At 35.5% G+C, this 13,625-nt stretch overlaps 1 protein-coding gene across 2 annotated transcripts in view; it reads left to right on the forward strand.

Moving 5' to 3' along the window:
* Positions 1-9,654, forward strand: part of ILDR2 (immunoglobulin like domain containing receptor 2) — a 55,471-nt gene extending 45,817 nt beyond the window's left edge. For both annotated transcript variants that reach the window (XM_026700709.2, XM_026700708.2), the window contains 5 exons: positions 406-582; positions 1,391-1,504; positions 3,856-4,066; positions 5,499-6,159; positions 8,507-9,654. In XM_026700709.2, coding sequence (XP_026556494.1) covers positions 406-582; positions 1,391-1,504; positions 3,856-4,066; positions 5,499-6,159; positions 8,507-8,542 — 1,199 coding nt within the window. In that variant the 3' untranslated portion in view covers positions 8,543-9,654. The remainder of the gene's footprint in view (positions 1-405; positions 583-1,390; positions 1,505-3,855; positions 4,067-5,498; positions 6,160-8,506) is intronic.
* Positions 9,655-13,625: the final 3,971 nt, after the last annotated feature.

The raw sequence follows: 13,625 nt of genomic DNA on the forward strand, positions 1-13,625 counted from the left end.
TGTAAGATACTGAAAATTTGTGCTCAAATTTGTACAGATAACCAGTTCAAAAACCGAATTTTCCTGTGGCACTAATATGTAAAGTATGTTCTGGAATATCTTCCAGAGAGATTGCTTCTTTAAAACGAGTTCACTAAATGTCCATTATAATGCTTAATCCCTCATATCCTGGTTTCCAGGATTGAGGAAAAACTAGTCTTTTGACTTGTGCTCAGCTAATGATTTTAGGTTTTCTATTTCCATTTCCAATATAGCCTTCAGTCCTGAGAATCCTCATGGTCTCCAATTCAAATAGTGATCAAATCCAATCCTTCAATCAGACAAGATTGACTAAGTGTCATTTGCTAGCTAAACAAGAAAAGGACAGCTGCTGATTGATACATTTGTTTGCTAATCTTTTTTCAGTGTATGAAGCAGGAAAAGCTGCAAAAGCTGGATATCCTCCGGCAGTCACATCAATCCCAGGTCCATACTGTATCCCTACTGTTTTGGGTAGTGGCGTCCCATCTCATGCTGTCCTTGTAGAGAAGTCACATCTACCTCCCTTGGCACCAAGTGAATCTGTTGCAGGAACACAAAGTGGTAATCTCTCTCTCTCTCTCTCTCCCTCCCCCTCCCTCCCTTCCTCCCTCTCTCTCTCTCTCCCCCTCCCCTCCTCTCCTCTCTCCCTCCCTCCTTCCCCCCCCCTCTCCCCCTCCCCTCCCCTCCCCTCCTCTCTCCCTCCCTCCGTCTCCCTCCTTCTCTCTTTAATATGTTGGTATGCCATTTCATTTCTGGAATGTTAAAATAATAAAATTTAAAAGACAATCAGTTATAATTCAATCAATTGGATGCACTACTATTTAGAAAGCATAGAATTTCCTTATCCTGTTTAATATACTCAATTGACTAATCAATAAAGTTATCTTAGTATTGTCTCTAAATGTCAAATGAAGAGCTATGTTTTATGACTGTCTAAAAATGAATTTAGGAGTAATTGTGGCAGATAACTGGTTGGGAATGTTTCTATTTCTAAAGGAATAGGAAAATCATGAAGAATATTGGGGTCAGTGAAGATTACATTCCATTGATGCTGGGATTCCCAGCAAGCTCTCTCTGTCAGATGTTACTGAATGGACAGATGAAATTCAGAGAAAGCTAGGGTAAAGAGAGACAGGTTAAATTGACCCAGGTAGGGCTTTAAAGGTGACAAACAGCACTTTGAAGTGGATTTGGAAACCCCTCCATTATCAGTAGCTAGTGAAGGTTTATTATTTAATAAAATATATTTCTAAATACTAAAAAACTCCTAGGACAGTTATACATCGTAGGACAATGACCTCCTAATGGAATATTAGATATTTGTGTCCTAGAAAGGCTACCTTTACTAATTACTTACTTCTCTATGCAGTGCACAAGGGTTACCGAATACAAACTGACAAAGACAGAGATTCAATGAAGGTGCTATACTATGTTGAGAAAGAATTGGCTCAGTTTGACCCAGCCAGAAGGATGCGAGAAAGATGTGAGAAACAATTTTATCAACTATTTCAAACTAATGCCGTCCTTTCTTGAATTTAAAATATTATGGAATTTTAACATAGACTTCCTTCTGCCATGTTTACCACCATATCCTATCCTTTATGTAATTCTGGTTCCAGATGTTTTTAGCAATTTATACTGCTCCCTCCCAAATAGTGTGCTAATTTTAAAAAATCCTTAGGAAAAAATTTCTGGACGCTTGATAAATCTGTTAATCATGTAAATTAAGTTACATAAACATGTTATCTGGTTCATATATTGCAGTTGGAAGGAGGTTGAAACTTCATGTGACTTTTTCAATAGGTACAAAAATATTCAATTAAATGAGTCCCTGCATGTTATGCTGTTATAAAATACTTCAATGAGAATCAAAGATTAGAACTGCCTATTTCCTCTATTGCTTAGCTATCAAATATATGGCTTACTTTTTAAAATAGTTTAAATGTTGTTTGTCATAAACTATTAATATATAATATAATCCACTCTTAAACCAATTTTCTATAAACCAGATTTTAAAAAGATTTAACAAGTAGTTTAGGAAGAAGATAAATAAGCTGTATTACCATTTCCATCCAATAATTTTCACTGTGAATAACTGAGTCATTCATTGAAGTGTTTTTTTTCTAAAGAATATTATAGCAGGTGCATGTCCACAAATTGCTACCCACGGATACTTTATCTCATATCTATCTGTACATAGCAATCATTTCAAGTGAAACTAAATAGTAACCCAAGTCATTGACTCATTTAAACCTCTCAGATTTGATGAATACAGGGGTTTTTATGTAAAAAATAATAATTGCTACTGTCTATTTTTAGCATACACATTCAATAGACTCATTTTATAATAGCCAGTACATTCTAGCAGTCTCAGACATGCAGGCTGCCTCAATCAATTGATAGGCAGACTGAAGGAATGACTTTAAACACAGTTCTGAGAAAAAACTAGCAAATTACATGGTGTTCTACAACAGTCATCACTGAACATGCTGCCATTTCCACCCACTAAGAATACTATAAAAAGGTTCCCTCCAGATTGGAATGCCTAGGATCCAAATGTCATTGCATGCAGAGGGATAAGCAATGGGGGTGATGGGTGGGAAATATCAAATCATTGTGAAAAGCTACATAGTTAATTCCACAGAGCTGATCTATCTACCATTCCAGAAAAAGTATTACTGAGATCCCATATTTCTGACACCATAGAAATAATGCATATGAAAATGTTTATAATATAAATGTCACATTGGTTTTATATGTTCCATAAGCAGACTTCACTATAAAAGCACCACTTTTTAATATGTAGTCTCAATGGGATTTTTTTCTAAACTTGATCGCCCCTGATCGGAAGGGTTGCAGCTGCCAGCACGCAAGTGACAGAAGAGAATCTTAATAGCCCAAGACTCCTTCATAGGGAATAAATAGTAATCTCACCCAGCACCGAAGATTTTTTCAGTTCCTAGACCTTCAATCTACAGTGTTTCCATCTGTTGAATTCAGCTTCTGCTTATTGATCCAATTCCAGGCAAAAGTAATCTACAAAAAAACTGTACTAGTGAGAGCTATAGACATAATCAGTATACAGGTGGTACTCAACTCCAAATCTACTGATGACAGTACAAATGAATTAATATAGATATTAAACAAGAGTGATAAAATGGATCTGGAGCCAGGAGCTCTGAAGTCCTTTAATCTTTTCTGGTGTAGGGACCGAGCCATTGAAAAATAATGCCTTCAACTTCATCTGTAGTTGGCAAAATACTAAGATTAAATCCAGGAGAGAATAGAAAGTTGCACTTATCCAGTCTTATCCATTGAATCTGTCATCTAGCAAAAAAACCAAGGTAACTTCAGTGCGAAACGAGGCCTGAAAGCAAACTGGACCAGGTTTAGTGTATCAATATTGTCCAATAACTCATAAATAATCTATCATCTTATCAGAAACTTTGCCCAAGCAATGATATCTGTAATAGGGCAATAGTTCTCAAGAATCTCCCAAGTATGGTCTTTAGAAAGGATTAAACCATCACTTTTTTTAGAGCAGAGAAGATACTCTAAGGCTTTCCTTTCTTTGGATCAATATCATCAGTTCCTGTCCGCTACATGTAATAAGTAAAATGGACAAAAATCAAATTTGCGGTTGATAGGTTGAACATATTGCTATCCTAAGTTCTCGGAAACTGAAACTGGTCCCCTAAAACATGAACTGTTGGTGATTTATATATCTCCCCAGATTCAGCTATAATAGATGCAAACTACTTCCTTAGCAAATTCACCACAGTGAAATTTTATCTTCTCTAACACTTTTCCAATAACTACTATCTTTCATCCCAGACAATAACACCATCTCAGAGCTCAGTTCTTTACACGATGGGGGTGCCAACTTCCGCCACTCTTACCGTCAGATGTGCAGGAAAGCACTTCCTCCTTCAGGAGACACGGGTGGTGATGCTGAGTACTGGACAGGGGTCGTTAGTGGAAGTGGTACATCCAGGCCACAAACACGTTCTGATTACAGGGAAGACAGAGGAAGCTTCAGAATGAGGTAAGTTCAAAGGGGGAAAGTGGAAACAAGGTTATTGCTTTTCAGTGTTTTTACTTTCCTGATTTATATGGATGAATAGCAAGTATGAACACAAGGCATTTAAAAGATCTGATATACTGCACTGGATATGATAAACATAAGGAAAGTCAATTTGATGTAGTGGTTAAAACACTGGATTAGAAACTGGGAGACTGTGATTGTTGGTCCTCCCTTAGGCATGAAAGGTAGTTGAGTGACTTGATTCCAATCACTCTCAGCTCAACAGCCTCACACTGCTGTTGTTATGAGGAATGAACATTATGTATACTATCTTGAGTTGTACAACAGAAAGGTGGGTTATATATATATTTAAAAATAATAAGTTACAAAGTAGTTTGCACAGTTGAAGCACAGTAAAAGAGCATTTTCTTATCTGGAAAATGTATTTGGTGCACTTTATCTTTTGGACATTATCAGATAGCATAAAACATCTAACATCCAAGCACAGCCTGTTTAGGGAGTCATACTGATATGTTAACCATTTGGATAGTGTTGATTAGATGCTGTATCACATTCAGCAAATCAGATTTGAGGTTTCTTTAAAATAATACATTTTATAAGATGTATTCCTTTGTACTCAGAAATAGAGCGATATTTGAAATGATTGACACAAAATAAAGTACAACTCCCTCTTTCTTTCTTTTTTGCCCTTCATAAAATATTGTACTACTGTTTCATTTAACTTGCAACCAACTATTGTGTCAGACCTTAGTCATATGTACTATTTACCAAATCATGATTTCTCCAACACATGCCTGGCTTAATAATAGTCGTTCTCTGACCCAGGCTATCACAACTTGGAGGAAAGATGAGATGTAAGAAATGACATATTTGGACTATTTTAGTTGATTGTTCATATCTGATCAATAAGATGCTAGCCACCAGTTTACAGGCTCATCTCTGTGATTTTAAGTCTGAGTCATTATTTGTACTGAGGTTAAAATGTATATCTTGGAGTCATGCATGTGGATTACCCTTATTGTACGTCTATTAGCTATAGTTCGACAGCTTAACAGATGATTTGCCTGGCAAAATGTCAAAATTCAATAGCTGCAAATCCAATTGAAAGGAGGAGGTGGTAGAAGATCTCTACTGGAGGTCTTTGGAGAATAACTTTTTCAGGTAACCTAGATATAGAAAACTATAGAGATAAAAAGGTTTGACTTTGTTTAGGTATATACTTTCCTCTGGTCTAGAAATAGGGCAATCAATTAAAAAAAAAGACTTTTCCACTGCTCACTTGGGTGCTGTCAGTACAAGTATAGGACTGCTATAATATTTCAAATGTTCATCTGGGAATTACTTACATTGGCTGAACAAGCAAGTAGGTTACATAATTAATCTAAAAAAATTAAACCAAAAATTTAAAACATCTCTTTTATCTCTTACCCAGCCAGCAGAGATCAAAGTCAGAAATGCTTTCAAGAAAGAATTTTTCTTTTGGAGTGCCAGCTGTCTCCATGGATGAATTAGCAGCCTTTGCTGAATCTTACAGTCAACAGGTCCATCGGACTGAGGCGAGTCAGGAGCCACGACACTTTGAGAGAACAGGATCAAGGGTGGGGTCAGTACAACATATAGAGAATTCAGATGATTTTTATGGCAAACGCAGGGGAGGAAATCGTGAACCAGTAACAGATCCAGACCGGGGATGGAAATATAGCCCACCCAGAAGACGTTTACATGAAGAGAAACACCTGCCTAGGCTAGTGTGTCGGACACCTGGAGGAAGTCAGAAGTATGATCACTCCTACCTCACTAGTGCTCTTGAAAGGAAATCACGAAGCTATGATGAGAATGGTGAACATAGTGAGACACCTTCAAAGCTCAGTTCGCAATCCAGCCAAAGGGGAGGATCTTACTATGCATGGTCACCACCATCAACTTACAAAGCAGAACAGCAGCAGCAACAACCTCCACAGCAAGAGGAAGGAGAAGATACTCTGCCACCTTACAGCGAGAGGGAATTGAGCCGGGGTTCTTCATACAAAAACAGAGAACAACCTAACTTCAATTCATCAGAGAAGAAAAGGAAAAAAGAGACCCCCAAAACAGTGAGGCTATGTTTGATACTCTTTCTCCAGGGGATAAATGGCAGAATGTTTATTGCACTTTGATAGAATAATTCGGAGATGTTGTGTACTCTGGATTTAATGTTAAAGTTGCAGTTGGGGGAAAAAAAAAACCTCGCTACTTTTTCTTTACATCAGGGAATATTGCATTTACAACTCAAAAATGTGGTCAGATGAAAAGGATAGTGCAAAATTCAGTATCATAGATTAAGCGAATATATGAGTGAAGCAAAATATGAATTCAGCAAGTGTGTGTCATGCGTAGAAGAGTATGCCATGAAGTCCATAGGAATTCTTAATTTCATCAGTAAAAAAGATCATTGTTTATTAATTTACACCTATAAGTTAAAGAATTTAATATTAGGCCACACAAAAGATTTATTGCCTTATTTCTGAATGGTTTAAAGAGTTGTGAATTTACAATGTGAATTTATCCATTGAACATTATAACTTTGGTAGTACAAGAATGATAGCAAAAAGAAAAGGATTCTGTATTAGAATCTGCTCAGATGGTTCTTCTGCTTGTTAGACTTTATTGGTTTCCATTGACAAGATTGTGGTGAACCAGGTTTGTGAAGAGTAAATCATGAAAGTGTATATCTTAAAAGTCTGAGTATACAGATAAACCTTGTTGGTGACTGCCTCGGACAGTGACCGTTCACAGTTATAATTTAGATGAAAAGTAATTTTGTGATCAATATCCACATTTATGAACTTCACAGCATCTGTTTCTCAGTCACATGCTTTCTATTATAGTTAGTTAGTACACGTTCTGTGCCTTACCACTTTTTTCCTCTCTCCCTCACTCACAAAGCAGAGTAATTGTCTATAACCAAACTTTTCACCACAGCACAGTGCATTGCTAAAAATGCTAACTACAAGTTAACAGGCTCAGTTCTCTGATCATCATTAGTTGATAGAACCATGCAACTCACAGCTGCTGCCTGAAACTGACAGGATTCAAATCTGTTTCACACTAAAGTCTTTTGTTTGTCTCCTGGGCAGCTACTGGCTGGCAGCTGGGAGTATGCTAGGCAAACAGCTGGGTCTACTATATTCCTTTTGATGTAGTACATTATGTGTCTGTTACTTTCTTGTATTCCCTTCCTCCCTATTGAATGTAAATGCAAATATCGATTTTGTTCTTGCTAATTATCCTAGTGTTGGGGAAGAACATTCCAAAAGACAGGAATTAGGCAAAAGGAGCTATTAAAGCATTTATATCCTTCAGACTCTGTAAAACATAAAAAACCCTAAAGTAATAACATAAAGACAGTTGGGGGTCACATGATTTTTCGCTTCCTGCTTGAGTCACCAGTTCCAATTGTGGTCCCTGAATGAGGACTACCTATATTAAATATAAACCTCAGGTTGAGTTTATGAGAAAACACATTAAAGGAATGAGGACAAACTCCACACACTTTTTAAAGGTTCCTATGAATTAATAAATAATTGAATCATAGCACCTTTCTTTTCATGATCATTATATATAATAAATCATTAAACAATGAAAAATCCATATTGATTACAATTAGCACATGGAAAAACTTCCAGATCAATTAGAACTTATTTAAAGGATGGTCTCTTGGCCTGAAATGGCCAAATAGCCACTTTGTTCTGTTCCTTGTTGTGTTTCTCATCTCTTCCTAGACTAACTCGGAAATGGATAAATTTTTTTTTTTGCTATTGGGCAAAAGATTTTTTTTTAAAGGAAGGCTGAATGCTTGGTTTCATTGAATTGTGTGTTCCATGTGAAAAGAAGCACGATTATTTTTTTCCTCTTTCACCTGGAATAAAAGAAAAAAGAGGAAAGGGAAATTAGCTTTACATATAGAACTAATTGAAGAGCCTTCCTTTTATTTTATTTCTTTATTTATCATATAAAGGCCCCTTGCTCTTGATGTGAAGTCTTTCTTCTTTTTGTCTGAAAGAATAATCACTTGAGCACACAATATTTCATGGTACTGACTATTGTATTGCTAGGTGATCATTATTTCAAAGGAGAAGGGGAAAAAATAGAGCCCCTTTGATGGAGTGTGTACATGGAAGAATTTTAACTCTAAAAAAGAGGAATACAAAATGAAAACGTTCTATTATTAGGGATATAATATAATAATATAATATAATATAATATAATATAATATAATATAATATAATATAATATAATATAATATAATATAATATAATATAATATAATATAATATATAATATATACTATGAAATATTTGATTCTTTTAATTTTATGGTTTTGGGGGGGGAGGAAATGTTACACCTTATCTTTATTAATTGCTTTTATATATATTTGCTTCTCTTTTCTTGTTTTTTTCAGAATGAATTCCCAACCAGGATGTCCCTTGTGGTTTAATGTTGCTATAGAAGAGTTGTCTTAATGGACTGGGAAAACAAGCAAAGTCATGAAGTCTAAAAGAAATAAATGCTTTCATAGGGATTTGTATGTTTCATCTTGTGATCTGAGATCTTATCTTATAGGCAGTGTTAGCCAGCTGATCTCATGCAATTGATGGACTAACCCTTGGAAAGGAACAGCTCACTTGACCAAGAAATGAAACACAAAGGTTCTTTTGGCAAGTTTATCTTCGGATGTTTTTCTGCAAAGGTGCTGCCTTTATATTCTATCTTGAGCCCTCTCTGGAACATTTGCAGTTTTAGAGAAGCAACTTCAGTGTATAGTAGAATTTTTCCTTCTGATATGGCAGACTTTCCACATGCACTGGATCTTATGTTTCACTGGAAACATTGCCCCATTTCTCTGCTGAATCACAGACAGACGGAAATAGAGACTTCCTATAAATACTTAGTGATTGTTGTAATTTAAGAAATACTTTTCAAGAACATCTGGAAAAGGAAATCTTCATCCTTTTGGAAATGTACTGAAACAGAGATGTGGAGCATTGGACTATGAAGAACAAAACAGCAATGTATGACATCTGAAGTTTGTTTGTTATTGTTTTTTAATGTCCTGTTCATTCAGTTAATGGGAGATGCCAGTGAGATTAATGTTTTATTTTGAAAGTGAAACTCAATATATTTTGCTGTAATGAAAATGTTCCATGTTATTTCGCTATTGTCTGTTATGATGTATCAGCATTGCCTTACAGATAAAGTATAGCCGTAAAAGGCTTCAGCTGGGGTTAGTGAATGGTCCTATCATAAGATGAGTTCAAGCTCAGATTCTGCTGACAGTACTCTTTGGACAATTATCATTGTTTTAGAAAACCAATTGGAAGGAGATACTACAATTAGAAAGAATAAAATGAGATGCAAAGAAAATGCACATGCACACATACAGGAATACATACATACAGAGATAAAGTGAAAACAAAGAATATATCTATGTAAATCTCTTTCTCCATTTTTTATACTTATACACAGATCAGTATTACTATGTGATTGTTATTACTGGTTGAGACTATTCTAAAAGCAATAGAAAAAAAATCCTAAAAATAAAAACAGTTTGATAAACGTGACCATTAAGAACTACTTCATGGTTTTTTTAAAAAAAAAACATTAATAGTCTAACAATAAGTGGCAGCATTAGCAGCTTAAAGAGCCTTGAGTTTGGTTTCTTTTGTATCATGCTGAAGACATCAGGAAATTTTAAAAACACTAAACATTTTCCCATGCATATTTTTTAATAATAAAAAGGGTTTAAAATGTTAAAAAAAAACATGTCTTAAAATTTTGAAAGATTCCATGTGAAGACCCAGAAAATTTGAGACAGTTTCCAACCTTGTGAAACTTTATTATTTTTTTTATGATTAAACTAGCTTTATTTTGTAATATTGCAGAAGCCATGCTATCATTTTTCCTTCTGTTAACAAATAACACAAGGACCCCTTTTAACAAATAATAGCAATGATTCCTGCTTAGTTGATATCCTAATATAAACCATTTTATTTTATGTGATAACACTAGCAAGACAGTTTGATTTCTTTTCTGAAATGTTAGGTTTTTTTCTTGATATTAGAAAATATTTCAGAGTTGGCAGAAAACCAGTACATTGTTTCCTAGCTGTACATATCATTGGAAACTTCCTGTTAACATCTTTGCATAAAAAATTACATTGTATGTTCAGATGAAAAGAACAGACTGCTATAATCATTCACAAACATGTGCCCCCAGACATATTCAAGTCCAAGGTCAATCAGCATTTTGCTAGAACTCCAGAAATTTTAATTCATAATAATGGAAAGTCATCAGCATGGGGTAATTGAGCTACCCATATGTAAGTTTAGCCTATACAGTAGCTTTTTAGATGTAGAAGACTAATAAACAAGGGTCTCTCTTAGTGACAGTTGTGCTTTTTTGAATACTTATATGGCTGTGTCCTATTCATGGTGAATGAGATTGCATGAATTATCAGCATAATTGACCTATTGACTAGGTTCATATATCATAATAGACTAAGGCTGAGTTTAATTGTGATTTGATGGGCAAGTGAAAACTTTTTGTTGTCAATATACATGCATACTAATCCATAAATATACTAATACATACTGATATACATCAAACATACTAATCCATAAATCACTGTATACAAATCATACATTGCGCCAAAACCCAACAATACATTATGCTGTATCATGATGTGAAAACGATTGATACAATATGAATATACCTTGAAAGCCCCAGTACAGTGTTATTTTTTACTTAATAAAGTAATGAGGATAATGGATGCCTGTTAGACTTAAATGCCCTTTAGACCCAAATAGGATCTTACACATGCGTATTTTTCATTTGCATATTCAATATAAAGTAGTGGATTTTGTCTTCTGTAGCTGAGGGCTACTTGACATAGACCCAGTAAAACTCAAGGTTTTATGTGCTATCATTTGCAAGGCTTCACACCAGCAAGGCAATACATATTTACACATCAGGTTATCAACCTCATATTCAAAATCTTGTAGCAGAAGTTTCAGATATAACTTGGCTAAATAAATTGCTTTATTGTAGAGAAAATTTTAAATAAGTGCAGAAAATCTAATGAATACAAAAATGAAACCCTATATATAATTGTCTCAAGTGTTTAAATTCTATATCTTTCCATCCTGCCTTTTGAGTGTCAACAGACTTTGGCCATTCTTTTTCTGGACTTAAAAGTTAGAGATAACTACGAAAAGTTTATGTAACAATTCTGTCTGTCTACAAAATCAATGAAATCTTGCTAGTTTCAGCTCTTACACTAATCCACTTAGTATCTCTTGGTTGTAATGAAAAACAGGAAATACATTTTCTAAATCAGGGTCCCCAACTCCTAGGCTGTGGCTCACTATCAGGCCATGGCCTATTCACAACTGAGTGTGCACATGCACATGCGTGTTGGTCTTCTGTTTATGCAAGTTGAGCTGTGCACATGTGCATGCTGGTCGCTTGGCCTGGTTCCCCTTCCCTCTCCACTGGCCTGCCAAGCCACAAAGATTGGGGACCGCTATTCTAAATAATCAAGCCTTCATATACATATGTTCTGATCCTAATAAACTTGTAGAATCAGGGTTTGTAGAAGTAAAGTAGCATATGTTCTCCTCAAGATAATTTCATACAGACTGATTCAATTCAATAAGTCTTGTAAGGTGCTTGTAATTGTTGCTTAATTGCTGTTGTATATTCCATTCTTGAATGACAATATGGTTTTTGCTCACAAGTGGCCTAGTAATCAGAGAGGATACTCCTTGTGGACCACTCTAGTTCAGTGGTTCTTAATCTTTTTGAAAGAATCCCCCCCTTGAGCCATTGAGGAAGTTATCATCACCCCCCCTCCCCCAACATAGCCTTTCAATCACAACACAGGGAAATAATTCAATTTATGCAAACACATTTTTTGTTTTCTTTAAAATTGTCATCAGGACATATTGATGCAAATAACTTATTTCCAGTCTTTTTCCCATATCTCAACTGAAAAATTCTGATGCCACCCATCACTTTACTCCCAAACTTCGTGATACATATATTTCATTATTATCTTATTTATTCAAGACGCTTAAATGCAATGACCACTGAAAACAAAATTCAATTGCAAGAATATGTAATCCCCGAAAAAAACCCAGTAACATTTAATGATTTAATTACAAGTGAATTTTAAGACACAAAAAGAAATATAAAAAGGGCATAAGAACAAACCACAATGCAGGAACTAAGAATTTCAAGACGAAAACTCTGAAACTAAATTAAGATTCGAGGAAAATATATATTCATGCACACTGTAAAAAGGGTTAAAAAGACACAAAGAAAATTTTTACAGAAGGAAAGCAACAAAATTCAGAGCGACAAATTTAATGGGTAAAGTGATATAGGCTGCTGCGCAACGCGCATGAAAATGAGCGATGCGTATTCATATATGTACGGCGTTCTGTACTGAAGCTAGCTGGAGGAACATTTTAAAACACAGTTCAATCCACTAATAGCGAGCGATCTGATGTTTTGTACAACAGATATACGGTGATTCACTGTACGAAAAAAAAGTCTCAAAAGTGTCACCAAAACATCACTTCATCTACCCCGTATCACTCCCCTTCCATTCCTTCGCCCCCGCGTCACCCTTTTTCGTTCCATCGCCCCCCTGAAAAACAAAATCGCCCCCTGGGGGGCAATATCACCCAGGTTAAGAACCACTCTAGGGGACAGTTTCAGTCAGCTGTCCCTTAACTCTACCTTATTTTAATGAACCTCTGATACATTATTAAGGATTTTTCTAAAGCAGACTTAGTCGATGTCTTCCTCTCCATTATCTGATCTTGAGATTACTGGTGTTTCCCCTTCTCCAACATCTTGGCTAGGGGAGTCCTTTGCCTGAGTCAAATCTCCACTGTGCTGTTTTTACTGGTAACATGGAAACAGTTGTACATTCTCAACAAAGGCTTCTATTATTGAGTTGTCAGAGAACCTTGAAAGGAAATTGCCTTTGGGAGATGACTGCTGATAAGCTCAGCTTGATACTGAAGGAAAAAAAATGTCTTTGCCTTAATCACATTGATTTGTGGTCCAGCATTAGGAAGGTTGATTTAATTCAAAACTAGCTAATCACCCTCAAATATTATTTCAGGCTTGAAGTTGGCAGCTAAATGGAGTGTGATGTATACAAACCTGTAAGATTATATCTTAACTGTATTTAATAAATATATGTAGCCACCAACTTTAAGCTAAATATCACACGCTCAATATTTAAAACATTTCAGAAAATTTCAAAATAAACATATCTATCTAATGCCTGTGTGGACAATCTGGCTGCGACATCCTTCATCCCACTGATCACTGATTGACATTTATCTGAAAAGATAGTCATCTGATACTATACGTAATTGTGCCAGATGGACTCGCATTACAATACATTTACACTGGCTTTGCTTTCATCTCTTCAGTTCCTGAAAAGTTAGCTGTGTAATGCTGAGAACAAAAATAATTACTTCCTGACCTTCCTGGCTGTAGAAAGT

The sequence above is a fragment of the Pseudonaja textilis genome, chromosome 7, assembly GCF_049901715.1.
Source record: "Pseudonaja textilis isolate UNSWEBS1 chromosome 7, rPseTex1.2, whole genome shotgun sequence".
Lineage (NCBI taxonomy): Eukaryota > Metazoa > Chordata > Lepidosauria > Squamata > Elapidae > Pseudonaja > Pseudonaja textilis.